General features: G+C 39.7%; 1 protein-coding gene across 2 annotated transcripts in view; it reads right to left on the bottom strand.

Moving 5' to 3' along the window:
* The window catches only part of ZNRF2 (zinc and ring finger 2), a 1,389,094-nt gene that overhangs the window by 20,044 nt on the left and 1,341,744 nt on the right, over positions 1–27,306 (bottom strand). For both annotated transcript variants that reach the window (XM_044065030.1, XM_044065029.1), the window contains exon 4: positions 5,274–5,357. In XM_044065030.1, the coding sequence (XP_043920965.1) occupies positions 5,300–5,357 (58 nt within the window). In that variant the 3' untranslated portion in view covers positions 5,274–5,299. The remainder of the gene's footprint in view (positions 1–5,273; positions 5,358–27,306) is intronic.

The raw sequence follows: 27,306 nt of genomic DNA on the forward strand, positions 1-27,306 counted from the left end.
CTGGTAACTTCTGACGTAGAAGGCTGCAGTCTACAGGATTTAGAGTATATCAGTCATTGCTTGACCATTGTTTTTCTGCTTGCCATATAAATCCTGCATCAAAGAATCAACTCCAGTTTCCTATATGTTGGTGCATCCATTCTAAAACAAATTTATGATCCCGTATAGCCCAGTACCAGTGGCCTTAAACATGTGTGTTTTTTTGTGGCTCTACATTGATTTAAAAATATGGTTAAGCTTGACAGCAGCTCAATTAAATGTATCAGCACTTTTAAAATGTTTACATGCAAATTGCTTGTTGGCAGCAGTAAAACTTTTTTTGTGGTTGTTGTTAATAATCAATCTTATATTTTTATTCTCTTATTCTGTTTCTTAACTATGTATTCTGACTCTTGGAATACTTGGATAGTGAAGGAATTTAGGAAAGGAAAAAGGCTAATAGCCTACACAATTAGGAGTCGGTATACTTTAAAGTACACATTCCCTCATCTGTTCTTCCACTTGTTACCAGATATACTGATGGAGGTACCAGTGCCTATGAATGACTTTATGATGATTTTAAGTTAACTCCAAACTGTTGGCCAGCTCTGAAAGTTAAGAGTACACGAAAGACTGCAGAGGTACTGCACACTATTAGCACCTGATCTGCTTTTCAATAATTAAAAAAACAAAATTGTTAATATTATATTAAAGATAACATATTAGTAATCTTAAGCTTGACAACCTACAAGACCCTAAAATGCAGTGCATTTTAACATTATAACAAGGCTGTGCTTTCAGAATTGCTTCTCTTCAAAGCTAACAGCTAGAACTTAATGCAGACAACAATGTTAACACACACACACACACACACACACACACACACACACACACACACACACACACACACACACACACACACAGATTCCAGAATAACTCTTCATTTTCCTTCTTTATTTTACTTCTTTTATTCCTCTTTTAGCTAAAACACAATCCTCTGTAGCATGCTAACTGCTTGTAACAGGTGTCATTTAATATTCTATATTAGGAAGGTCATGCTGTATTGTTTAATTATATCCACTAACTAAATTTAGAGGGAATTGCTGAGACATGGGTTTAACAACTGTTGGGACTAAATTTGAACCATTTTAGTAGGGCTCCTAGGCTGGCTTTACACCTACAATCCTACCCCCACTTCTAACCCCCTTCCACCTGCTGGCCCCCTGTACTTAAGGGTCTTTCAGATTAGGGATCAGGAATATACATGCCATTACTGTATATTAAAAACAAAATAGTATCTTTATGTTTCTATTTACTAACTTGAACTTTGTCAAGCATATGTTAAAATAGAAGTGAATTTTCAACCTACCTTGTAAGATAAAACAAAGAAAAAACTCTCCTGTGACTGCCAAAAGTGGTTCCAAAAGAAAAAAAAAAGCCTGTACAGAAGTTAAAATGCCACCACAGGCTGAAAAATCAATACTTCAGAATAAAATGCAATTTGAATTTTACAAACTTTAAAAACTTTAAAACAGAACATAAAACCAATCAAATAGCCAGATGTAGGCCAACACCTTCTTTTAGACCAATGGGTTCTTAGCCAGTCAAAAAGCTGATGAGACACCTGGCCTACGTCTGGCTATTTGATTGGTGTCTGCTCTTCATTTTTAGCCCTATGGAGCCAGATTCTTTACGATCTGAGGAAGGCTTTTACCCAAAAGCGCTTATCGTGTATTAAAGGGCTTTGTTTAAAGTTTTATGTCCAAGCAAAATCTTTCTGACTGCAGCAGTATTAACACCACACACAAGCCTGTCCTTTATCAACTCATCCTGCAAATCACCAAATCTGAACATTTTAGCCCCATTTCTCAAGTCAGTGATATAAGCTGCAAAGGTTTCACCTGGCTTTTGGTCTCTTGTATGAAATAAGTGCCTCTCTAATGTAACACTTGCCTGGGGGTTGCACATTTCTCTAAATTTACATTTCAAGCACTCAGGGTCCACCCTTGATTCAGCCAGTACAACAATATGGCAGTTTTCCCCTTCTCCTGCATACACTTCTGGTGCATACACAAATTAATGTTTTTTTCAGTGTCTTCTGACCCAGCTAAGTTAAGCAAAATGAATTCCCTCATACGTGAGTGGACTGGGTCTGCGAAATGCCTCTGCCTCTGCCATATCAACACACAGAAGTGAAGGTGCTTGGAATTATGTACGAACGAACATGCACACACATAAATATGCCAGAACTTTATGCCAGAGCTTGTAATTATGCCCAATAGCCCAACAGACTCTCTGAAATAACCGCACTTTGCCAAATAAGTTTCCATACCAGAACACTTTAAAATCACTGTACTTTGTGAAATCACTCCTTATCAGTGTGAGAAATACTTTGAAATGACTGTACTTTGTGAGTAAACTGTTCACAGCAGAAAAAAGCTCAGAGTAAGATGCACTTCAAAATGAATGCACTTTGCAAATAAACTGCATACAACACAGGAACTCTTCAAAATGGCTGTACTTTTACGAAATAACTTTGTACAGTGTAGGAAACACTTTGAAATGGCGGCACTAAGCAAATAAATGCACACAGCACAAGAAACGTGTTTGAAAAGGCTGTACTTTGCAGTGTGCAGTATAACTATACTTTGCACACAGCATACTCTTTGAAGTAATTCACTGTAATAAAGCACACACTCTGCAAACACTTTACACACTCTGAGATACTTCAAACAACTCTAGTTATACTTCAGTGTGCAGTATAACTATACTTTGCACACAGCATACTCTTTGAAGTAATTCACTGTAATAAAGCACACACTCTGCAAACAGTTTACACACTCTGAGATACTTCAAACAACTCTAGTTATGCTTCGAATGGCTTAGGTCAATGCAAAATAGTAGTTTATGTCCAAACACAGTGTTTTACTAAAAAACATAAAGTTGCCTTGCTCTTTAGGCTTATTTTGACCTTTTATTGTACTAGTTTTGCCCTTTTAACCTCATCATGCTTATTATACGTTTCTTGTGCTCATTTTACTTTAAACATGCTCGTTATGCAAACCGGAGGTAATTCTGAGCTCCAAATTAATATTTCTGCTAGTTTTACTAAATATCATGGTTTTGAGCATTTCATTTAATTAATAATGCCTTTTGTGCTACTTGTTTAATGCATTTTGTGCCTTATAAATACTCTGTTTCATTTTCTTTAGCAAATAAATCATTTGTGCAAGTTCTGGTTACCTTAAGTTCGTTTCAGGCCCATTTTTTTTTTTTTAATCATTCGAGCTCTGTTTGACTCAACCAGTTCAATCTTTATTACACACAAACACATCAGAAATGAGGTTTTGTAACTCAAACTTAAATAAACATATAAACAGACTGACTATTACACTCACACATGTTAACACTCTGGCTGTTCTCTCAAAGTAGCACTGCTGCCTGCACGTGCTCACTATTTATATGCACGTGCCTACATCTGGAAATGCTTCTTAAAGGTATATACACATGCTCTGTTCTACACCCAGATGATATACTTTTTCTGTCCACATTTCCTTTCCTTCACTGAAAATACATGCTTCATGTTTTACTTCTCTAGTATTACACTGTTCCTACCTGCGGCTGGAGCAAGTGTTTCTCTGCCATATCACTGATCACAATTCTTAGTAATCAAAAGCCTAATATTACTCTATTGGCTCTGTATTTTTGTTATTACTAGTGTTTGATTTTATATAGGGTATGGCTGATCATTCTATAGTTATTTATTTTATAATGACACTCATTAGCAACCAATTATATATCCCACATGAACAAGGGAAGTAAAAGAAAATACAGTGCCACTCTCAGTCTTCAAATTAAACCCAGCCTTATCTACTGTTAATAGTAATAAGAGTGACACCTAAAACCAGACGGTTAATCCAGCCATGGTTTTGGTTTGAAAACCCTATTGGACAAGCAGAAGCAGCAGGCATTGGCTGGCTACTATGAATGCATAAACAGCTAACACTAGAAGCCATACACGTGGTGTGACAGTGCAACTGTGTTCCCGTGTTTTCTGTCAGAAGACCAGCAAGATAGTTCTGCCTTTTTCTAGTAAGCAGTACTACTCTGTGCTTATTGTTTTCCATTTTTTAAATCTCTTTCTCAATACACTGACACAGTAAAAGGCATATTAAGTAAACTTCATATGACTATGTAATCATAATTCTATATCGTACCATCTATTTACCAGCATCAAATAATGGGTACTATTCTCTCAATGTCTTCGATACACTGCTTCTCATCAGTAACAGCATCACCTTTTACTCACCTTATGAGGTACCCATCACAGACTTTAACCCCTGACCTCCATAAACAGGGATAAAAGCTAAATAGTCATGGACAAAGGATCTAAACGAGGGAAGCTTACTACCTTGGAAATTTGACTGAATAAAATAATGTAAATTAACATGCACTTTCTGATGTAATATCTATCTTTATTTATTAAACATAATCCACACCCTTAAAAACACATAACCAGTTTTGGGAGAAAAAGAGGAAAATTCAGATCTAAAATCAGGGATGTCCTTGAAAAACAGGGACAGCTGAGAGGTATGACAATGGTTATTCCTGAATCATGTCATCCAACATATTCTCCCCAAAAACATATGGCTGCAGTGGTACACTGAATACAGCAAGACTGCTGCTGCATTGGGGACAACCACCATAACTAAATGCCCTTCTAAACTGTTCTAACTCTCTAGCTCCTTTACCTTAGATGCCCCTATAACACTTCAAGTGTTAGTTTCCCAGACATCTTGTCAGTGAGCATCATTCAGATTGCCTTGGTCCTTCCTTTGTTTTCCTACTCATCTAGTTTTTTATAACTGGGATACTGCTACATCTTATTGTTTTTCTTGTGCCCTCTCTGCTAACCATACTGATTTCTTGATTATCTTTTCACAAGATTAGGACATACCTGACAACAAGTGGTTATATTAATGTGCTCTTGCTTGTAAACTACTGCAGTGAATGAATACACAGACACACACACGCAAATACTAGACATGGTATAAGCATAACAATGTTTTCCTATAGTAACAAAGATTTTAGACTATGTCTATAAAATTACAACTCTCAAACGACCACTTCAGAGATGAACCACCACTAATACAATTTTCTACATTTCATGCAGACTGAATCTATTACATAATAAATTGTAAAATTAGAAGGACAAGAAGATAAGAATTTCATTCATTCTTATGAAGACAATGACAATTCACAAATCATTTACATTTCAGGAAAGCAAATCATACCTTTAGTATGGAAAAAAATAGTTGCTTCAATCTGAAGGGTGTTCAGGGCAAGATCTGTTTACTTCGAACCATTCATCTATGCACCTGTTAAGACAAGACAGGAATACAGCAATAGCATTATGAGTGCATAAACAAAGACTGGTATTACAAGAACTTAAAGGGTTATTGGCAATAATCCCAATAGTCATCAAGTTGGAGGACACAGAATAGAACAGTTATGCGAGTACTCCTTGAAGGATTTCATGTCAAGATTTTATACTTCTAACCCAACATGAAATAAAGGTGTTTTCACGGCTTTTCTTTTTTCTGCAAGTGGTTAAGTCATAAGTGTCTTATTAATTTGGACACAGTCATAAAAATACTTAACAGTAGATGTTTGAATAACAGGATCGTTGTTACAGGAGTTACAAATGATATGGGAAATCAGCCAACAAATGGAGATCAATCCCTCAGTCAAGTCATTTTAGCAATGGAATGTCTCTATTGAGAGTAAAACATGTACTCTTAAGCAAAATTTACAACAGGGTACCCAGTAATAGGGTCTATATTAAATTATCAAACGGCATGAATGTTGAATGGCCGGATTATTGAAAGTGCTGTTCATCAAGTTCTGGTTTGTGGGATTGGGGTGCAGTCAGGATCTGGAATTTTGCCCTTTCCTTACTGTAGTGTGATCTCGGAGTTGGTATAAATAATTAGCGGGGGGTGTGGGGGGCACAGCCCCCCACAAAACTAAGTAATGTGAATGGCACTTTCGATTATCCATCCGTTCGACATTCGTGCCTTTGGATAATTTAATATAGACCCCAGTAGTAACAGTGCTCTCTCACTCAGATTCTGGTCTTTCTGAAGTCCATGAATTGAGTTTGATGACACTGCTGTACTAAGAAATGCTTCTGAAAAAGGCAAAAGGAGAAAAGCCTTAAACAAGAGTAACTGATCTAAACACCACCATGCAAGCACAGCAGCATAACAATATTAATGCTATAAACACTAAACCAGTTGTGGAAAGCAAACAACTTACCACATAAAAGACTACCAAACAAGTAAGGCAAGGTGCATTAGGGGAAAGAGGCTGGAAGCCCTCCTGCAGGAATGACTCTTGTCATTTGAAGTTTTCTGTTTCATTGAGTATACTCACAAATGTATTATGCTCATTATAGGGCTCATTGCTGGAGGAACTACAAATTATATGTCACAGTGTAAAGTAGTTGCTCTCAAATCCTAAAAATATGTGTTTGGTGTAGGACATGTCCTGCAGAACTGCAGAAGCATGTTCAGCTGCACTTCTAGACTGGGCTTCCTGTTTACTATGCTTTGAAAATGTGTGAATAGTTATTCAAATGGCAGTCTTAAAATTATACGGGCAGAAACAATTTTAAAGAAAGCTACTGCAATAGTAAAATGACATTGCCATGCATCATCTATTGCGCATAACAAGAGAAAGATACAATTATCTAATCGCCAGAAATGGGTCTAATCACCAAGATCATATTTTCGTTTACTTCACAAACAGATTTCAACACCACCCCTGCTGTTTTGAGTACACAAACGGATGTTCTGGATGATGCAGAGCACCAAGGCTCTAATAAACGGAATACAAACCCTACAGATGACTCTTCTACACTTATTAATGACATTAATGATTGGAACATAGTTTCCTGGCTGAATGAGAGAAAATACAGTTTTGGGCAAGAAGAGACTCACAAGTCATCCTCAATAAACATATCTTTGGACAGTATTAAATTGTTTAAATCACTTATGTTAAAACACAGGACACTGCAACTTCATAGGTTCATAGGTGTGTACTAGGCTAATGGCCCTGGAGCCTTTACAAGTCTAGCCAATAGGATTACCCTGGCATCGTGCCACCTGACCTTAGCTTCCAGTGACTCTGTCGAGTAGAGCCACTGGAGTGATCCCCGGGGTGAATTTTCTATTTCCCATCCACTTATCAAGATCTCTCTTGAAGAGGGCCAGTGAGGCACTCTGTTTGACATGTATGGGAAGTTTATTCCATAGCATGGGCAGTCTCTGGGTTATGGACCTGTCCCTCCAGCACGTTCTGTTGATTGTGGTAATGAGGTTGAGGTCTCTGGAGCGTGTAGTGCGGTGGGATTGGGATTTCTTTAGATGTAGCATTTCTAACAAAGTAGGGTCAGACATGGCTTTATAAGTCAAGCAGAGATCACCTCTAAGTAGGTGATATGAGACAGAGTAGTTGAAGTTTTTTGAGTCTGTCCATATAGGACAAGTGTTTAAGGCTTAGTATCCTCTTGTGATGTACTTTTGTGGCCTTTCCAGTTGTTGCAGGTATCTAGTGAGGTACATGCCAAGTGGGGCATTGTACTCAATGATTGGTCTAATGAAGTGAAGAGTAGAGGGAGAGTAGAGGGAGTAGAGGGAGACAATGACCTCTTTCTTCCTGGATGCAAAACCCTTAATAATGAGATGTGCCACATAGAAGGTCTTTCTGACCACAGTGGCAATGTTGTGGTCAAAAGAGAGGTTGCTGTCAACCTGTGTTCCCAGACCTCTTATAATGCCTTCTGTGTTTAGTGGACTACCACTGATGTGGTAGTTCATGGAAACTGGGTTTTTCCCAAAGGGGATGACACACTTTTTGGCACTGAGCTTAAGGCCATGGTTCTGACACCAGTCGTTGGTCTCAGTGAGGTCTTTCTGTAGGATATCATCATCATTTGGGAAGTTAATAATGGCTCCCACCTTGCAATCGCCTTTGTCAGCCAGAGGCCCTTCATGTTGGACTGGACTTCTGAAAAGTAGATACCAAACAGGAGAGGACCCAGGACCGATCCCTGTGGGACTTCACTTGTGACTGGTCGGCAGTCTGACTTGGAGTCAGCTCCTTTCACACTGTGGGTTCTATCTGTGAGCCAGTTTGCAACCCACCTAGTGATATAGGGGCTTAGTGAGTTTTTTCTATGATTCCTGAGTGGGGAATGGTATTAAAGGCCTTGGACCGATCAAGGTAGGCTGTATGAATCACCTTGCCTTCTATCCACAGCTCTGGTGACTGACTCAAAGAAGTCGACCAAGTTGAGCAGGCATGATCTACCCTTCACAAAAACAAACAGTGTGGGATCCAGAGTTTGGAGATTCCCTATATCCTTGTTTATTAGGTCCATGATGATGCGTTCCATAGCTTTGCATATCAGACTTGTCAGGCTAATGGGGCGATAGATCCCAGGGTCTGTAGTCACTCCTCCTTTGTGGAGAGGGATGACTATAGCAGTGTGCCATTCTGTAGGGACAAAACCTGAGGTGAGGCTGTGATTGAACAGGGCACACAGGTGAGGTGCCAGTTCACTCTATATTTCATGTAGAACACAGCCAGGGATTTTGTCAGGTCTCATAGAGGCTGTATTCTTGGCCTTGGACAGTGCTGTTTTAACCTGTGTAGCAGTAATACTGGGTGCCTGACAATCTACTGGTATTGTAATTGGTCCTGGGGGGGGGGGGGGGGTTGGCAATGAATCTGTCAGCCAGTATATTGTCAATATCTGTTGGCTTGGTATAAGAGGTACCATTTGTGCAGCAGCTCAAATCTGGGTTGCCATGGAGGTTCTTTACATAACTATAGAAGGCCTTGTGGTTGTCTTTACTATCTGCTGCAATTCTGTTTTCATAGCTAGCTTTAGAGGAATTGATGGGGGATCTCAACTTTTTGTTGAGGCTGATAAGGCATCAGTTTCCTCCTTCTGTTGTAGAGTTTGTTTATGGCAGGGGACCACCAGATTGGCTCCCTTTTTGGAGGAGAGCATCTTGGTTCTACTGGATATGGCAAGATCCATGCATTTGTGTACGTGTTCATACAGTGCATTGGTGTAAGATTCTGCGGTCATGCAACTATTCTCCATTTGCATGGGTACTGTGAAGTTAGCCACCTCTGTTCTTAGGAGCCTAGAGGTAGCTCTAGAGAAGTTTTTCATGGTGGTTACCTTTGCGGGGGTGTGGGAGATGTGGATTTCCAAGGTGATTAGTATGTGGTTGGATCTAACCAGGGAGGAGTTGACTATTAGTGTATTTATTTTCCACTGATGAAGTTCTTCCACCAGAACCTGGCCTCCTACTTGGGGGTTCCTGATAGGTTAGGGCAAGAAAAAGTGATGTAATGGCATTGGCTGCCTTACTTTATACTACCGATGACCTGATGTCAGTTCTCAAGTGACAGCAACCAACACAGAAATACTAAGTCTCGGGTATTCGGGCCGGCCGAGGGCTACCCTGGAAGGGTTAACCCAAATGCGATGACTGCAAAAGTGAAACACGAAGAACATCAGCAGATTTGGTGTAGTGGTATATTGCTCTGACTCTAGTGCACATGGTCCTGGGTTCATGTCTTGCAAGTGATGACTTTTCCCCCTTCCCTTATCTCTAGGGAACATGTCATCACTGCCCTCTCAAAAGCAAAAAATGCAGCCTCCATGGGACCCACTAACATCCCAGGCTACATCCTACAAGAACTCAAGCATGAACTTGCAGCACCATTAGGCAACCTATTCAACCAAAGCCAGAGTACCGGCTTTGTCCCAGCCTAGTGGAGGACAGTCATTGTCATCCCTTTGCACAAAGGTGGAGCGTCTGTTGATCCGGGAAATTATAGACCCATCAGCCTAACTAGCCTGATCTGCAAGGCCATGGAACAGATTATCATGGACCTCATTAACAGGGATACTGGCAACCTCCAAACACTGGATTCCACACAGTTTGCCTTTGTAAAGGGGAGGTCATGTCTGTTAAATCTGGTCAACTTCTTTGAGACAGTCACCAAAGTTATGAAGGAGGGGAAGATGGTGCACACCACCTACCTTGACCAGGCCAAGGCCCACTACACTATTACCCACTCAGGCATAGTAGACATACTCTCTCAACTAGGTATCAATCCATATGTTATCAGATGGGTTGCAAACTGGCTCACTGATAGAACCACCTAATCAAAATAGGGGAAGCCACCTCAAACAGTAGACCTGTAAAGAGCGGCATACCCCAGGGATCGGTCTTGGGACTTCTGTTATTCAGGATATACTTCTCTGAGGTGGAGGCTAAAACCAGTGGCCTATGGCTGACCAAGTTTACAGATGACTGCAAGCTGGTCAAGGTCAACAATTCCACAAGTGATGTGGACGTCCTCCAAGAGTGTCTCACCCAAACAAATGACTGGTGCCAGAAACATGGCCTTAATTGAATGCCAAAAAATGCATCATCATCCCCTTTGGGGAGAGTGATGTCCCCACATATTATCACATTAATAACAATATCCTAAGCATGCAATCAGTCATAAGGGATTTAGGGACCCAGGTTGATAGCAACCTGACTTTTGACCACCGTGTTGCTTCCGTTGTATGGAAAGCTGTCTATATGGCGCACCTTATAAGTAAGGGTATCGCTTCCAGGGACAAGGAGGTCATAACATCCCTGTATTCTTCAATTACAAGGCCAATTATTGAGTACAATGCCCCCTTCGGCATGTACTTGCAAAACACATGCAGCAGCTGGAGAGACCACAGAGGTTCCTTACTAGAAGAATCCAGGGCCTCAAACATCTACCCTACACAGATAGGCTAAAAGCCCTGTCCCTCTACTCAGTTTCACACAGACTCCTTGGAGGTGATGTCTGTCTGGCATACACAGCAATCTCAGACCCCACCTTGATGGGACTGCTGCATATCTGCAAGTCAAGCTCCACTCAAGTAACCCGCACGCGCAACCTCAACCTGGTCTGTGGCATCAATAGGACTTATTGGCGGGACAGATTTGTGTCCCAGAGACTCCCCCATCGGTGGAATAGACTCCCTCTCCACGTCAAGATGAGTGCCTCATTAACCCTTTTCAAGTGCAACCTGGATAACTGGATGGGAAACAGAAAATACACCCCTGGGAATTCTACCAGTGGCCCCGCTGGACAGGGGCTTTGGGTGCTGACTTGTCTAAGCATGGGCTAAACTCTTGGCTAGGCTTATAAGGGCCTCAGGGCCAACAGCCAAGTAACTTCCTATGATCCTATAGGAATGGAAACTTGTGCAAAATAATTATTCTTAAACCAACATTGAGCTGTGTGGACTTGCCCAAGCATGTGACCTTACTACAAGAACTGACAACATCTATTGAAAAGAAATGCTACATGATTGGTTACCTGCTTCTGCTTCAGATATGACCACATAAGCTGTAACTACGTCAGACACATACAGCGACTGTTTGTCTGCTTTCACAAATATTCTTACTGGAGAAATGTAAAGCACTCTGTCCAATCACCATTTATGTAAACACTGAAAGTAACAAAGTGAACACTACTATTGAATCACAGTCTGGTGAAGCCACTGATTTACTTCATTTGTAGCTTCCTACCAGTACTTAATGCATGTGCCCCAACCTGCCTGCTATTGCAGCAATATAACATCAACTTTCCAATATGCATCATGTCTGAAGTCAAAGCATGACGGAATTTAGAAAATAAAAACAATAAAAACCTAATCAAACTACATGTTCTAAAGTGCAGTTATCATTCAGGGAACCATGAGTATGGTCAAGACACTTGTCTTCACCCATAAAAATAATAAGATGCAATTCTGCAAGGGAGTTACTATGCACCACTAGACCTATGCACATTCTATTACTTTAAACAACTGCTGCTGAAACTACAACCAAATTTCCTGATTACTTTATGAAAAGTTGTTTCAATATTACCTCTCCTGCACCAAGCTGCCACAAAACAGCAAATAACCACAAAGAGCCCTTCAGTTTTTACAAGCAACATGCTTCAGTTCCTGCTATTACGAATCAATAATGCAAAGTCAGTGCAGTTTCTAATGCAGCTGCTTGCTCGCCTCCAAAACTGTTGAGAAATACTACAAGTGACTGGTCTGATAAACAGATTCCCAACTACAGAAAATAGCCACAGTAGCTAAATGGCAATTACCACCCATTTGTCTCCTAAATCAATTGTCCTTACTTTCCCCTAGTTTTTCCAAGCACTCTGTTATTGGTCCAAATTCTACTCCTTGTCCTCTCCCTCTCCCTCGCATTCTTCTTCCTGTCTTAAAACATTCTCTCTCTCTCTCACCTCTTAATACTAATCCTCAGTTTCTTCCTTTTCTCTCCTTTTACAAGTTAATTTCTAAATATGTTTCATAGCTCTTAACATGATGGTGCTATCAACTAAAAAAAACTATGTTTAATTTTTGTGTATATTTGTTGATTACTTGTTTACCTCTATATATTGTGTTCTTTATGTTTGTGTCTTTCGGCTTTTCCCGGTTAGGGGTCGCTACAGCGGAACTCCAGTACGCTAAAGATTGGCAGTTGATTTTTACGTACTGGCTTGCCAGGTCTGACGCACAACCTTCAACGAAGGTACGCCCATTCACGCATGTCTCCATGCAGAAGACGCTCTAGCTGAGAATCGAACCGGACAGTGTCTTACTGTGAGGCAACAACGCTACCGCAGCACCACCGTCATAATTTTTCAAGAGCTTTTCTCCCCAGGCAGCCAGTGAAAAGGGTAACATTCTGCCTAGTCGGACTATCCTAGGGAACAAATGCAATAAACAAATTAATAAAGTCTTACAGAAGCATGGCCTGAAGCAGTTCCAATGCCTGAAAGACTGCAGATATCTCACAGTATCTCAATATGGTTTCAAGCCAGAACACAGTACAGAGAAGGCATTGCTCCATATTATAAACTACATCGGACATAACTTCAATTACAATTGGCTGGATCATTTTTTTTAGATTTATCACACCAGACCTCAACACTGTTCCTATTTTGAGGACCGACTTAACCCTGCACATAATGTACCTATTATTTGGTGGTATGTCCTATTTTCAGGCTTGAAGTATCCCTTCATACAATTTTCTGAATCTCCCCCTCATCACAAGTGATTTTTGAAACTGTCTATTCCACAGAAAACCACAGGACATGACTAATATATTAGCTGCACTAATAAATTAAAGATGAAACACATCTTATGTCCCCTTTTCAGAAGCAAAAATAAACAACCTTGTGTGGTAAAATTTCAGAAGCAAAAATAAACAACCTTGTTTGGTAAAATTTTGCAATACATTTCATTAAAATCTAGAGATTTTACACTGTTATTTTGATACTGTGCTTATAATTTTCCACATTTTTTGTAACTTTGTTTTGTAAATGTTTTTCTAAGTAGTATTTTACATTCCTACTGGAATCAAGAAGAGTTATAGGGTATTTAGCATCAGCCACCAACTCCTATTTTGTTGTGGAATTATCTGAATGACAGGACCTTGTCTGTCTAGTTGGAAGACTCTTAGTCCCCCTCCTAAAACAGAACTTGTACGTGTGACTGTGGAATCAATACTCAGCTCCCTTACATTTTACTGCATCCAGAAATGAAGCAAACAGTAAGTGCAAACCTTGCCCACTATCATGACAATTCAACAATACAAAGTGCCATCAACAATACAAAGTGCCATCTTCCCCAAAACAGCTGCATCTGCTTGATTACAACTGCTTTCATTTCACCGTGAAAGAATGGTGGTGCGTTACACATCATACCTCTTGTTTAGTGTTACTTATACAATATGTATGTGTTTCATACCATATGAAACAGACCACGTCATCACTGCAATGCCAGAATTATTCACAGCTAATAATGTCAAGTTGGAAAATGCCACTAGAACTAGAATATTCAGCTTTTTATTGGACTTTTTTTTCCTTCCGAATCATTACCTTGTCATGATGAAGGTAATTGTGCATCTAAGAGAAGCTATGAGCTATGCTGGGTAGGGTCATCCAAAATGGGCAGTTTATGGCAGAGACATCAGACCAAATACAGTCTACTGGAGAAGATAATGGCATTACATTCCAGTATTATTGCCCATAAAAGTGTACATGTAAAAGCAATCAGAAACGTATAAAAATTAACACTGGAAGAAGAGACCCTCAGGTCTGAAGGTGTCCAATACACTAATGGGGAAGAGCAGAACACAAGTATGTATAGTGTTACAGTTTTTGACACAGATGGATTAATGCAGAAGGGGATATGCATCCGCTGAGTTGTTCAGAGATGAAGAGAAAGTCTGATGCTGCAAAGAACTATATAACACTAGAACACTGGAACATAAGAACTATGAAACAAGACAAACTTAATTTGGTAAGGATGAGATGGCAATAATAAATTTTGACATCTTGGGAACTAGTGAACAAACTGTATTGGAGTGTGCCATTTTACCTCAGATAAGCATTATTTCTTGCACTTTGGTCAGGTATCTTGCAGAAGAAAAGGTCCTTATAGTTAAGGAAAGGATGTCGAAGGCAGTGATGGTCACAACAGAAAACGTGAGAGAATGATGTCACTCAGACTCCATGGCAAGACATTTAACACATTACAGTGATACAGATTTATGCTCCAGCTACAGACATTGAAGAGCAGGAAGTCAATCAATTTTAACATTACTTTCTGGAAATAACAGCACAAAAGATATGCCGCATATCATAGATGACTGCAGTGCTAAAGTTGGCAAAGCACAACTGGAGTAACAGGCAAGTTTGGCCTTGGACTATGAAATGAAGCACAGCATAAAGTAGCAAAATTTTGACAAGATAATTCACTGGTCATAGCGCTCTTTTTCAATGATAGCTTTACACTTGGCTACCACCTGGTAGGTGGGAAAAGGGGATTAAGGCCATGAGTTGTTAATGAGCTGCTTTTTGAGGTAAAAGTTAAGAGTCCCTCAGTTTCCATTTATCGGACTGTGTGACTCTTAAGTCATTTAACCAAACAATGCTCCTAGGTGGAGTCTGAAATAAGTCCATGAGGGTTCAGAGCTAAGAAATACAAATAAAATAAAAATAAAACAAAATAAATAAAATATCACAAGACAGTAAATATTGAAATCAAACTAACCAAAAGTCCTATACATTCTTCAGAAGCAAGGTTTAGAATTAAATTAAAGATAACAAGAAAAGCCACCAGGCTTACTAGTTATGATCTCAAAAATATTCTGTATGAATATGTAGTGAGGGCAAAGAATATATTTAAGGGATTAGTTCACCTGTAGAACCCAGACAAAAGCTTGCAATACTGTCCAGGAAGTGGAAACAAACAAAACAAAAAAAGCGGCTCCGATCCAGCCAAAATACAAAAGCTCGAGGTCTTCAACCATCTCGTGGCCTACTCCCTATCCCATGATGCACTGCTGCTTCCCTCAGATCTTGTTTGCTGCCAACTAATGTAAGTAGAAAAATAATATCAAGAATAAACCAGACAAAGACCAATACAGCCATGATTTGTCCAACTTCTCATCCCCAAGAAAAAACTGGAAAGGGGGTTAGAAGGGTGGGATGTAAGAATGAAGGCGAGATGAACAACTCACATGGAACGTTATGGTGAGTACATAACATCTTTATGTGAAGTTGTTCTATCACGCCTTCATTCTTACTGATGGGTTAGCATCTCAAGCATCATCTTTCTCGGGTGGCTCATGGGAGTATATTCTCAGGACAGTGGAACCAAAGGAGGCCCTATCCCTGGAGGCTTTATCCACTTTGTAATGAGTGATGAAGGTATGAGGCCTAGACCACGTGGCTGCTGCACAAATGGAATCTATTGGTAGTTTGGCCAAAAAGGCTGAAGATGTGGAGACAACTCTAGTTGAGTGGGGCTTTACTTTCTGATGTAATGGCTTATGGACAGAACTGTATGTAAAGGAGATGCAATCTGATAACCATTTTGATAAGGTGTTTTTTTACCACTGGAGCACATTTCTTTGAATCTGAAAATGAAACAAATAGCTGTTCTGATTTTCTAAAGTCCTTGGTCCTGTGTAAATAGAATTGAAGCTGCCTGTGGACATCATGCTTGTGCAGCATATGTTCCATCTTATTAGTGTATTTAGGGAAAAAAAAAACAGGTAAATTCTATAGTCTGATTGAAATTTGTCTCTGAACAACCCTTAGGTAAAAATAATGGATTTGTCCTAAGTGAAACACTGTCATTATGAAAAATCAAATATGGGGGTTTAAGGGACAAGGCCTGTAACTCTGAAACCCTCCGAGCACAAGTAATAGCTACTAGAAATATGTTTTTCCATGACAGATATTTCAGGTCACAAGATGAGGCTGGTTCAAATGGGGGTAGAATAATCCGTGAAAGAACAAAATCTAGATTCCATGGTGTAGCCGAAGATTTAATGGGTGGTCTGAAGTGAACAGTACCCTTGAGAAAGGCTTTAGAGAGTCTATGTGACATGATATTAGACCCCTGATCACCAAGATGAAAGTTAGAAATTGCTGCCAACTGAACCCTAATGGCTGCTGCAGCTGGCCCCTCATTGAAAAGTTTAGTCAAAAACTCTAAAATGGATGAAACTGAAGCCAGATATAGGTCAGTATTGTTCTGAAATGCTCACATTGAAAACCTTTTCCATTTACTACAGTATAACTTCCTGGTAGATGACTTATGAGAGGATGTCAGAATATGCTGAGCTGCAGCTGAGAGATTCTGAAACCTGGCTATTCTTGGAATTGGAGCAGCCAAGATGTCAATTTGAGGGACTGAAGTGCAGGATGAACAGCCCCTGATGAATGAATCAGAAGATCTGGAACTGGGTCCAGGATCCAAGGTTCTTCCAATAGATGAGGCTGGAGAAAGAGCAACCAAACTGACGAGGCCAGTAAGGGGCTATTAGAATGATTGTCAGTCCCAGAGCCTTGGCTTTCTGTAAAACTTTGGGTATCAGTGGAAAGGGATAAAGGAGACCCAGGGCTAATTGTGTACAAGCGCACCCCTTGGGGAATCTCCCGTGGGGGTATTAGGGCAAAATAGGTGCTGCATTTTGTGTTTGTTGGGGGTTGCAAAGAGATCACAGCAAGGCTAGCCCCATCTGCAGAATATCCTTTCCGCTACTTCTTTCTTCAGGGACCACTCGCGAGGAAATAGAATTGCTCTGCTCAGTTTGTCTGCTATTGCACTGGACTGGTGGAAGTTGCCCACTGCCATACTCTCAGGGCCTCTCGACATAGGGGGTAAGACCTGGTTCCTCCTTGTTTGTTTATGTACCAGACCACTGACATGTTGTCGGCCTGAATTGCAAGTGTCCCTAGAGGAAGACAGTCTTGAAAGGACTGCAACGCTACAATGCTAGAAGTACCGCTCTCATCTCTAGGACATTGATATGCAGGTGAGCCTCATGTTCCTTCCATGTGCCTTGGGCTGTTCTTCCCTGATAATGCCCCCCCACCCTATCAGGGAGGCGTCCTTGGTCACAGTGGTGATAGGAGTGGGTAGAACAAAGGGGCGACCTATTGTTACTGATGAGATGTCAGCCACCACCAAAGGTCCTTCTTGCATGAGTTCGTTATTACAATTTGATGTGACACTGGAAGTTCTTCAAAGGACCACTGCGTGAACAGGAGCCATTGCAGTATATGCATATGCATTCGACCTAAAGGAATCATAATGATTGCTGCCGCCATTGTCCCCAACAATATGAGCACCACTGAAGCTGGGGCTTTTTCTTTTGAAAGAAGGTTCTGGACCTGTTTTCATAGAACACAAACCCTTTCTGGTGGAAGTTTTAAGGTCATGGTAATGGTATCTAGATCTGCTCCTATAAAAACAGTATGTTTCGATGGTGACAAGGCAGATTTTTCTGAATTTATGGTAATCTCAACTGACTGCAGAGGTTCAAAGTTGTGTCCCTTGCTTGTATGAGTTGATGCCTGGTGGTGGTGGTGAGGAGCCAGTAGTCTAAGTATGGAAACACCTGGAATCCTAAACATCACAGGTAAGCTGTGACTACTGCCATTCATTTGGTGAACACTCTGGGGGCTGTAGTGAGACCAAAGGACAGAGCTCGAAACTGGTAGTGACTGGCTGCCAGCCGAATGCGCTGATGATCTCCAGATTTTCACATCCAATTATCTTTTCCTAGAAAAGGAAGTATCGACTGTAGTGTGACCATCTGGAACTTTGTCTTTTTGACAGATTTGTTCAGTCTGCTGAGATCCAAAATGGGTTTCCAGTCTCCTGTTTTCTTTGGAACTAAAAAGAACCTTGAGTAAGTTCTGGATCCTCTCTGATCTGCTGGGACTGGTTGGATGACTCTTTTTTTCCAGCAACCTTTGAATCTCCATGGTTGTTTGTTCCCTGTGACTGGGTGGAATGCCTGGGATTTTTCTATACAGGGAGGGGTAGCAAAGAGAATAGAATATCCTCTGGTTATGATGCTTTGTTCCCAGCAGTCTTTTGTTATTTTTAAAAATAGCCGAGCTGGATCCTGCGCCCACTGTCGTCACGTTTGGAAAAAGCAGCCAAACCATAAAGCTATTCAGCACAAAAAGGCGTAATGTATTGCAAATGGTGAAATAACAGCATAAAAGTATAAAAACACAACCAACTTAGCGCTTTCTCCCTACATCTAAGGGCATCATCAGAGTTGTGTAAAAAACGCAATAGTAGTTTAAATAACACCACATAAAACACACCCTCCTTAATTAGCCAATCAATAACATGCATTTCAAGCATTTAAAGTTCCAGTGTACATTAGTTACATAAAAAACTTGTGATTTAAAATAAGTTATTTTAAATGTATATACAAAAATTCTGAAATTGTATTTCATTGCATAATTACAAGGGTCCAAGATCTTTTTCTAACCTGAGTGGAAAAAACTACATAAATTCCACATAAATTAAAATTATGTTAAAAATGCATAAGTGAAAATATATACATCTAACTAAAAATGTCCTATATTGTAACAAACCAGCCAACCTAAAACAATAGAACATATACATATGATACAGACCAAAAAGTCTGTAAATTCATATTAACAATGCCCTATATTTTAACAAACTGGACAATGATACATGTTCATTGATACCTGGTGGTCTAGAGGCGTTAAGCCTAAGTTGCTAAGCCTCAATTTTCTAATGGTTTTGAGGGCTTACTATTGACAACAAGAGCGAGGCATCTAAAAGGCCTGGTCACTCTATGATTCTGCCATTTAATGAGGACAGCTACAATATTATGCATATTGTTCAAGATATATGGATAGGGTCTCTACCAATGGATATTACCAACACTGTAGGAATCTTACCTTCTTTTACATTTAGTAGGGGTAGGAATTTAAAACAACTTATGGAAAGTGTTGATTCTCAACACACTTATAGACATTGTATGATGAACAAATGTGGGTTTTGTAATACTTGTAAGTACAACAATGGACCTTATGTAACAGTACACAACTATAACAAAACGATAGCAAGTCCAGGCCATGTGAATTGTAACACCAAGATGGTGGTTTATTTGGCCACCTGTTTGTCCTGTACTACTTTCTATGTGGGTAAAACCATAAGAAAATTGAGATTGAGAATCCTAGAGCATGTTAGGGACATTAAGAACTAGAAAACAACAAACGCATTATACACACACAGTACAAGATGTAAGGATTTTAAGAGATTTTTGTTTTTTATTATTGATAGGATTCCATACAGAGACAACGGGGGTGACGACAACATTTTGCTTGAGGTAAAGGAGTGTATTTGGCAACTTAGGCTTAACGCCTCTAAACCACCAGGTATCAATGAACATGTATCATTGTCCAGTTTGTTAAAATATAGGGCATTGTTAATATGAATTTACAGACTTTTTGTTCTGTATCATATGTATATGTTCTATTGTTTTAGGTTGGCTGGTTTGTTACAATATAGGACATTTTTAGTTAGATGTATATATTTTCACTTATGCATTTTTAACATAATTTTAATTTAAGTGGAATTTATGTAGTTTTTTCCACTCAGGTTAGAAAAAGATCTTGGACCCTTGTAATTATGCAATGAAATACAATTTCAGAATTTTTGTATATACATTTAAAATAACTTATTTTAAATCACAAGTTTTTTATGTAACTAATGTACACTGGAACTTTAAATGCTTGAAATGCATGTTATTGATTGGCTAATTAAGGAGGGTGTGTTTTATGTGGTGTTATTTAAACTACTATTGCGTTTTTTACACAACTCTGATGATGCCCTTAGATGTAGGGAGAAAGCGCTAAGTTGGTTGTGTTTTTATACTTTTATGTTGTTATTTCACCATTTGCAATAAATTACGCCTTTTTGTGCTGAATAGCTTTATGGTTTGGCTGCTTTTTCCAAACGTGACGACAGTGGGCGCAGGATCCAGCTCGGCTATTTTTCAAGACTATTAGAGTAGTTGTGAGCTGTTTTGTTATTTTTAGCCAGGCGTCTGGATACAAAGATAAGCATCCACAGACTGCCTCCAGAGATGGACAGGTGGACCTCCTTTCTGGAGCACTGATAGGGCTTCCCAAAGAAATGCTCTCTGTCGCCCTGATTCTGCGGCTTTCTGTTGCGTGGACGGCGTCTTCCATTATTACCCCCTCCTCTGTTTCTAGAGGGGGGTTCACCAAGTTTGTCTTGGAAAGCTCCTCGAGCTTTATGGAACCAAATCTTCCCTTCTGACCTTTGGGGTAAGATCTGGTAGGGGTGGAAAAACAGACTCTGATGACAGACAAGAGTCCTTCCATCTTGCTCACACCTGGTAAGTGTTTCCTTCACTTTGGGTCCAAAAAGGGACAAGCCATCGAAAGGGTGTTAACAAAGGATGACTTAAAGGGCTCCACAAATGGAACATAAGCGCATCCAGGAATGTCTCCTAAGAGCAATTCCTGTACCCACTGCCCTGCTCATTCCATCAGCTGCATACGAGACCAGACGCATGGAAGAGTTTACAAAGGAATTGAGGGTAGCAAGCTGGGAACTTACTTTATCTGATACCCCTGTAGCTACTGAACCCTGTAGAGTATCTCCCAGCTTTTTTAGATCTCTTTGCAATCTAGTAAAATGCGTGAGATAGTTCAGTGATCGGACAGCAAAGGTCACTGAACTAAACATGCATTTTTTATATCTGTTCATGATCCCAGAATCCTTATTAGGAGGATGGACAGACGTAGAGGTTTCTGACAATTCCTTCTTGGTGGCCGTCACCACCATCACAGCATCAACAGATACTCCTTTAGTTAGAAAGGCCTTGTCCTGGGGGAAGTTATAAATTTATTAGGCCTCCGAGGGACAGGTTCCATGGTATCCGGGGACTCGCATGCCTTTCGAGAGACCAATTCCATCAGCTCATCAAAAGACAGAGACACCCAAGTGGAGGAGGGCCGTGACCCAAAAGTCTTCAGGAGGACTGATTCGTCATCAGCAGGGTTAATGGGCTTCCAGCCACCCCTCTGTTTAAGAATTTCCAAGATATCTGAGAAGGACATAACCTCCGAGCAGAACCATGAGAACCCTTCTGACTTATCTAAGTCACTGTCTGAAGTGACGGATTCCAGCGGGGAATCCAGATGCTTTCTCTTGCATAACCTCTTCCTGGGAACCTCATCAGTGGGGGCTTCTGGTGAGGTCTCGGAAGAGCAGGGCTTGCCCAATGGGGCATCCTGAGACTCTGGGTCTCTATGCTTTTGTGAGATCTGTGAAGCAGAGGCAGACACAGGTGCTTTAGGGGAGGAGGTTACTGGTCTTGATGATGAGGAGTCCCGAGGGGACAATACTCTCCTCATGACATCGAATGCTCCCCGGCTCCGATGAGAAGGAACCCCTGAATCCGAAGAGGCAGGTGACTCCCTCCACACCGAAGAGGTGAGCTCCGAGCCTGAGGTAGGCAGCAAACTCATCTGAGCCGAAGCCCCGAGAGGTAAAGTCAGAAACGAAAAGTCGGTTCGACTATCCTCTTCATACCCGACCAGCAAGTGTCGGCTCCTAGACTCCGCGGTCAGCATCAAGGAAGTCGGAGTTGTCGGAAGTGGCGGTTCCATGATCATCAGCTCCAAACACTCTGGCTCCGAAACCTTGAGTTAGGTCAGAGGAGGAACGGAAGAAGCAGGAAGGGTTTTGAACGGTTCTGAAGCCGTGAGGGTTGGCCCCGACAAAAGTTTGGTCAGCGCCAGTGTCTACAGAAGCCTCTGCACCATATGATCCACATCCATGTCCGAAAGCCTTGAGGACCGAGAAGAGGCTACAGATGATGCCACTGATTGGAGGACAGGTGACTTGAGGGTAGGAGATACCAGCTCCTACCAACAACAACCGTCGGTTCCAAAACTTGTGGAGCCGAGGTAGATGGTTTATCTGTTACTTTACACGTCAATGAACCTTTCTTTGGCTCTGACCCAGAAGAAGTTTATGAAGATTTTGATGTCTTTTCCTGGATATTGCCTTTGTCCAGTGATTCTTGAAAGAAATATTTTACTAGACCTCTAGCAATTAACTTACTCTTCCTTTCATGCAACATTCTACTGCTAAAATAATGGCATATGGAACAGTCCTCTTGCAGGTGAACCTCACCTAAGCAATAAACACATTCTGAGTGTCCATCAGTTATGGACATCTTTTGCCCACACTTTAGACATTTCTTAAATCCAGACTTTGAATTTCCTTGCTGAGACATGCTACAAGGAAGAAACAATCCACACAGCAAAAAAAACACTACCAATATATATATATATATATATATATATATATATATATATATATATATATATATATACATACAGTACGAAAATAAGGGTTTTAACAGTAACCTCTAACTAAAGCGCATGTGCGCGCATGCGCGCACACACACACACACACACACACACACACACACACACACAGGGAAACTTATAAAGTCTTCTAATCTCAACAGGTAATATGAACCCTTTTAAAGCACAACTCAGCCCTAAGAAAAAAAACAGGCTCAAAGGAAAGACATTAGCCTCCAGGTTTAGGCTATCAAGAAAACACAGCAAACAACTGAAATATATATATATATATATATATATATATATATACATATATATATTTAAAGGACACTAAATAGGGAAGGGAGTTTTTAACTAGGCCTAATAAAACGGCCACACAACAAACAAACGTTCCTGTAAACTAAGGAGTGCCCAAGCACTATGGATAATTCTCCTGTATCAAACTAACTAATCTAAAGTACTACTAGCTAAATTTGAAATAAAAAAAAATTAACAATATGTATAATAAAAAAATATATACTTAAATTTCTCTGGCCAGAGCTGGTGAAACGCACGGTCTGTTGCAGCAGCAAACGAGATCTGAGGGAAGCACCAGTGCATCATGGGACAGGGAGTAGGCCATGAGGTGGTGGAAGATCTCGAGCTTTTGCATTTTGGCCGAGCCCCTACACTAAGAATGAAGGCGAGACAGAACAACTTCACATACAAAATTACAAACAGAAAGAAGATTAAGAAGGCAAAATAGCTGTATGCGGAGGCTTTAGAAATGGTATATGAAAGAAGGGAATGGAGAAATATATGTGAAACCAAATGCAAATTTTCACAGAACAGTAAGAATATACAAGGAAGTACGGTGGAAAGAATGGTGAATACAACAGGAGGAAGATAACTGACTTTGATAGATAAGAGATCTCTTCAATCAGAAGGGAAACTTCCATGTAAAAGATGGCATGAAAAAAGCAGAAGCAGAAAGTATTTTGAAAAGAAGGCATAAATATACAGAAGAACTGCATAAGGTGAACCCTACCATCACCAATAAACAATAATGGTGGGTGTACTCTCTGATCTAAAGTCAAGACACCTTACACGGCGAAGTTAAATGGCTGTAGAAAGTGATGAAATCCCAGCAGAACTGTTTAAAATTCTGCAAAATGGTACGTTTACAGTGTTTCTTGACATTGATCTGGAACTACAGGAGTTGTCATTGAACTAGAAAAGTTTAGTCTGAATAACATTCTGAGAAAAAGGGCAATACTAAATAGTGCTCAAATTATGAAGTATACCTGTTTCACATGCCAGTGACTCAAAATCCTGCAATATACTGACCAAATGCCTATTTGCAGTCTATCCATGCCATACATGCATTGTGGATATAAAAAGTTTACACACCCTTGTTAAAATGCTAGGTTTTTTTGGTATAAAAAATGAGACCATAATAACCCATTTCAAAACTTTTCTCACCTTTAATGTGACCTATAACCTGTACAATTCAATTGAAAAACAAACAAATATGGTAGGGGAAAAATATAAAAAATAAAAAACATGCAATACACTGGTTGCATAAGTGTGCACACCCTTAAACTGATACTTTATTGTGTGTGCACACACTTAAACTAATACTTTGTTGAAGCACCTTTTGATTTAATTACAGCATTCAGTCTTCTTGGGCACACACCTGCCATCAATTAAAGAGACTCTGATTAACCCAAAATAAAGTTCAGCTGTCCTAGTAGGATTTTCCTGAAATTTACTCAGTTGCCCGCTGCAGCAAAAGTCATGGTTCACAGAGTGCTTACAAAGCATCAAAGGGATCTCATTGTTGCAGCACTGGATATACCATGGAACACAGTGAAGACAGTCCTCAAAAAGTGGAGAAAATATGGGACAACAGTGGTGTTGCAAAGAACTGGACGTCCCTCCAAAACTGATGAAAAGACATAAAGAAAACTGGTCAGGAAGGCTGCCAAGAGACCTCCACAACACTGAAGGAGCTACACGAATTTCTGGCAACTACTGTTTGTGTACTACATGTGACAACAATCTCCTGTATTCTCCATATGTCTGGACTATGGGGTAGGGTTGCAAGACGGAAGCCTTTTCTTACACAGAAAAACATCCAGGCCCAGATAAATTTGCAAAACAATACATCAAGTCTTCCAATAGCATGTGGGAAAATGTGTTACAGTCTGTTGAGACCAAGGTTGAACTTTTTGGCCACAATTCCAAAAGGTACGTTTGGCGCAAAAACAACATTTCACATCACCAATAAAACACCATCCCCCAGGGTGAAGCATGGTGGTGGCAGTATCATGCTTTGGGGTTGCTTTTCTTCAGCTGGAACTGGGGCTTTAGTCAAGGTGGAGGGAATTATGAACAGTTCCAAATACCAGTCACTTTTGGCCCAAAACCTTCTGGTATCTGCTAGAAAACCGAAGATGAAGAGGAATTTCACCTTTCAACATGAAAATGATACCAAACATATATACAAATCAACAAAAGAATGGCTTCATCAGAAGAAAATTAAAGTTTTAATGGCCCAGCCAGAGCCCAGACCTAAATCCAATAGAAAATCTGTGGGGTGACCTGAAGACAGCTGTGCAGAAGAGATGCCCTCATAATCTGACAGATTTGGAGGACTTTTGCAAGGAAGAGTGGGCAAATTTTGCAAAGTCAAGATGTGCCATGCTTACAGACTCCTACCCAAGAAGACGGAATTCTGTAATTAAATCAAATGGTGCTTCAACAAAGTATTAGTTTAAGGGTGTGCACACACAATAAAGTATTAGTTTAAGGATGTGCACACTTATACAACTAGCATATTGTAATTTTTTTATCTTTTATATTTTTTCTCCTAGTTGTACAAGTTATAGGTCACATCAAAGGTGGGAAAAGTTTTGAAATGATTTATTGTGGTTTCATTTTTTTACATCATAAAAACCTAGCATTTTAACAGGGGTGTGTAAACTTTTTATATCCACTGTAAATTATTTTCCTTTTTACAACTAATCTAGCTTTTTTTTAGCAACAAATGAACTTTTGTTCCATATCAGTTTTTACCTTTCTGTTTTACTGCCATAATTGATTTTTTTTTCTAAATGACTATAGACTCTGTCCTCATCATTTCCAGCATATAATCTGTATACTGTCAGAAGGAAAGTTATTGGTCTACAGTTCTTCAGATGGCTTGCAAGTTCACTCTTAAGGAGGAGTATTGTTTTTCCTGTTATTAATCAGGTTGCTGTTGCTGTCAGTTTGGGATGTGCGTATAAGTAATGCTTGCTCAGGGATAAATCTGTTTTAATACCTTTAAACCAGAAGTTAGGTACTGCTTTTGGGCCTGAGATTTTCCATTTAGTAGCTTTTATTTTGTCTCAATTTTTCTCGTTAATGCCTCATCCCAATTTAATATTCTCTACATTAAAGGTATTTACTGCTTATTTTAATTCTTCTGTCTGTTCAGCATCTAAGGTATTCTTAAATACTTCTCCAAAATGTGTTTTTTATTCTATTTTGGTGGTGTTTCTACCCCTTCTGCTTTGCTCATCACTTCTCTAGAAAACATTTTTTGGGACATTAATGAATTGCTTATTTTGTACTTTTCCTTCATATTTATCTGCATACCTCCTAAGTTTTTCTGCTTGTGCTATTTTTAGTTTATTACGGGAAACAGAGTATGACAAATCCTTGTTTCTTTTGACATTGTGTATTGCTATTACCTCATCTTTCTTTCTAAGGATTTGGGATTATTTGTTCCCTTTTCTATATTCTTTTAACAACAATACTTCTTGTCTTAACTGCTTTATGTTTTTCTTGTTTTGTTTGGAATACCAAAATTGCACAGTACTGTTTCCATTGCTTTTCAGACCTATAGTTTCAACTGGGGGTAGTATAACAGAATCTATCTCCATTTTTTAAACCCCTTAGCACAGAAACTGGGTAGTCAAATAAAAGATGCATGGCATTTCTGGATTATTTAAAGAAATTTTCTTTTGAAAACAACATCACTATGTTTACTTTGGATGTAAAATTTTTATACACGAGCATACCCATTGAAGAAGGAATTTTTTTTGAGAATGTATTTAGTTAAATATAGCCATTTTAGTAGTGACAACTATTAGTATACTATGTGAGTTAATGGAAGTTATGCTTGAAAAAATTTTGTCATGTTTAATGGTCAAATATTTAGACAAAAGAAAGGTGTGGCTATGGAGGCCACTGCAGCCCCATCTTTTGTATATATAATAATGGGGTGGTGGGAGAGTCAGATTTTACCTAAAATTTATTTTTACACTTTACATGTTAAAATGCATAAGTGATTTGTTGATGATTTTTTTTTTCTTACAGATCGGTCTGAAGAAGAAATTCACCAGTTTATTACACATGAATCAAAGCTGTTGTTTTTTCTTCTTTACATTGGGAAGTTTAGGCACCAGTGTACATTTCCTTGACATTACTTTTACTCGGGATAATATAAGTAGGACATTTGAGAGT

Source organism: Protopterus annectens, chromosome 3.part0 (genome assembly GCF_019279795.1).
Source record: "Protopterus annectens isolate FY-2018-M chromosome 3.part0, PAN1.0, whole genome shotgun sequence".
NCBI lineage: Eukaryota > Metazoa > Chordata > Ceratodontiformes > Protopteridae > Protopterus > Protopterus annectens.